This window comes from Lycium ferocissimum, chromosome 6, assembly GCF_029784015.1.
Source record: "Lycium ferocissimum isolate CSIRO_LF1 chromosome 6, AGI_CSIRO_Lferr_CH_V1, whole genome shotgun sequence".
In the NCBI taxonomy this organism is placed as follows: domain Eukaryota; kingdom Viridiplantae; phylum Streptophyta; class Magnoliopsida; order Solanales; family Solanaceae; genus Lycium; species Lycium ferocissimum.
In genome coordinates this window covers 18598836-18601598 of record NC_081347.1, presented here as the reverse complement: position 1 = coordinate 18601598, position 2763 = coordinate 18598836, and the positions used below count along the sequence as shown (strand labels likewise).

Sequence of the window (2763 nt, the reverse complement as noted above, 5' to 3'; positions counted from 1 at the left end):
GGATTGTGTTTGATAGACATACTTGAGGTCAAGTTCAGGGGTTCTATAGGAACAACACTTAGTTAAGGTGCCAAAATAAATTTAAAAAAAGAAAAAAACAAGTTTAGAGGGCCGCATATGCATTAAGCCTAAATAATTATTAAAAAGTCATTGCATTGCTTATAGCGGAAACAAAAATCCAACCAACCATTGGAAAATTATATTTGGTTATCCTCCCATGAACCAAATGACCCCTTACATGGGTTTCAACATATTTTACACTAATTGGTAATCCATGATCAACTTCCTTTTGTAGGGACCTTATTCTCCGGGGAATTCGAATTTCTACTCCCTCCTCTGTCCTAAACCACTATAATTATAGTATGATCAGTTTTTTGATCAAATTATCAATATAATTGAATGATTCTACCCGAGGGATCTTATAGTGGCAATCTATTTTATTTTTTTGGTTTCTATAATTTCACTTTCTATGCATAGTTATGTAGTAGTTATTTTAAAATAATCTAATAGTGAAGATTTATTTACATCGCAAAAAGAAAAAAAATAAACATAACAAACAAAAAAGAGAACATTCAAAATGACAATGTAATATTCTATTATACAAGAAGTAGTAGGCTCAATCACTCCAGATTGTATCCAAAAACCCAACACAAATCCCACTAACACCCATGCAAAACTTACACAATACTAGCCTTTCAACCCCATAAAGAAAATTTCCAAATTTCTACACTTGCGTTTACTCATGCCAACTTTCATTAGCTTTCCCTTCATAACATTACTAGTAATTAACTACATGATAGAGCAAGCATTAGGGTTGTCATCACTAAACATGGTGGTATAGGCAGGGTCCTCAAATCTCCCAACTGTTCCAGTGGTTGGGTTTTGTTCGACCCTCCTGACATAGCCAGGAGGTGCCTTCTTGTCATAAGATTGCGCAGCGTAGGGCTGGGCTACCAAATTGTAGGGTACATAAGGCCATATCTCTGCCTTCTTCCCTGTTGACTTTGCTTTCTTTAACACCTTGTTTGCTTCCACATATCCTGTTACTGTCACCTTCTGTTGTTTCCTGTTTATTTCCACTGATTTCACTCCTGCAAACATAACCAAAAAAGCTATCAGGTTTGACCAAAGAATTTATTGGATATATAATATGACTCTTCAGAGGCGACAAATTTATAATTTGAAGTTTAAGAGTTTTGAATTTAACTTTTTGAAGTGATTGGAATTTAAATTAATACTTCCTTTGTCTTAATTTATGTGGCACAATTTAAATTTTGAGAATCAAATAATCTAATTTTGGCCGCGAATTCATGCATGGAACATTTAAGGTTTTTGAAATAAAATTTACATATTTCAAAACTATTTAAAAAATACCATAAGTTACAATAATTGATAATTCAAATTATTTGAAAGATACATGAAAAAACTAGATGAAGAAACACTTATTTGAATTTCAAAATCTGAAAGGTGCCACAAAAATCTGAAAGAATGAGTATGTCATACATATTAAATAAATTTTGTAAGACAAATAATACAAATTAATGAATTTTGCCCAATTCGTACAAAAGTACGAAAACAAAGAATATAAACTATAAGAATGATCTTTATGGTGTGAGATATTTAGAAGAAAATTGGGCAAATTTAACCCAGAAGGATAATATTATCACCATGTTAAGAGTGTCTTTCAACTGGCTTAGCCCAACAAAATGAGAAGAAGAACATGAATGAAGTTAAGAAACTTACCACTCATGGAAGAAAGAGCATTCTTGACTTTAAGTTCACAGCCATCACAATCCATCCTGACTTTGAGTTCCACTGTACTAAACTGCTTCTTCTTCTTCTTTGGCTTATCACTGCTCATTATATCAGATATGTATTCCAATGTTCCTCCAAGACCCATTATTCTTTTTTGTTTTATCTAACAACAACAATACTTTAGAGCAAGAAAGTGATCAAAACCAAGAAACTTTGAACCTTTTCTTAAAACCAAAAAGAGAAGGTTTTCTCTGAAGAAAGACAGTGGTATAATTATGAGTTAATTTAGACACGAAAGATTTGTTTAAAATGTGGGACTTTGTAAGAAACTTCCCTTGGATTCTTTCTAAACTGGCTTAAGTAAAAAAAAGGTCTCTAAGGCTGCTCTTTCTACTAAACTTTTCTTTTTTTGCTTCCTTTGATGAGTTACAGAAGCCTGCATTCTTTTTATAGGCGTTTTAGGTTTAAAAAGAAAAGGATGCCGCCCCGCCCCCCCCCCCCCCGGGGTGGTTAGACAACATATAATATGAGCTTGATTTTTTTGAAGGAGCGTGGTACTTGCACGTCAATCATTCAATAATAATTTAAATTTATGTAGACGATATAATAACTTTTGTAAAATTAAATTACTTGAGTAAATTTCCTAAAAGATCACTCATGTATTGAAAATTACCTTCAAATATCACTTTTATTTTTTTAGAGACGCGAATATCATTTCCATTGCTATCATTTATTTTTAATAATATCTTAATACGACATAATACTTCTCTACTAAAATTATAAAAAATAAAATTTTAAGTGACGTACATTTTAACTAGGAGAGAAAGAGGTTTTATGTGTTTAGTGATATTTTGAAAAAAATAGTGACAAGATATCGGTGATATTTTAGGTGATATTAACTGTAAAGAAAGCAAAGTAATATTTGAATCTGGACATTCTCAATAATAGGATTTTTAGAGAATTTACTCTAAATTACTTATAAGGTAATTAAAAATATTCTTTTAGCAA

General features: G+C 31.6%; 1 protein-coding gene across 1 annotated transcript; it reads right to left on the bottom strand.

Moving 5' to 3' along the window:
• Positions 1-571: 571 nt before the first annotated feature.
• LOC132059461 (heavy metal-associated isoprenylated plant protein 23) lies at positions 572-2176 on the bottom strand. The gene is made up of 2 exons (XM_059452082.1): positions 1744-2176; positions 572-1091 (listed from the first exon to the last, which is right to left on the bottom strand). Exons 1-2 carry the CDS (start codon positions 1898-1900, stop codon positions 790-792), a joined length of 459 nt encoding a protein of 152 aa, XP_059308065.1. The 5' UTR covers positions 1901-2176; the 3' UTR covers positions 572-789.
• Positions 2177-2763: the final 587 nt, after the last annotated feature.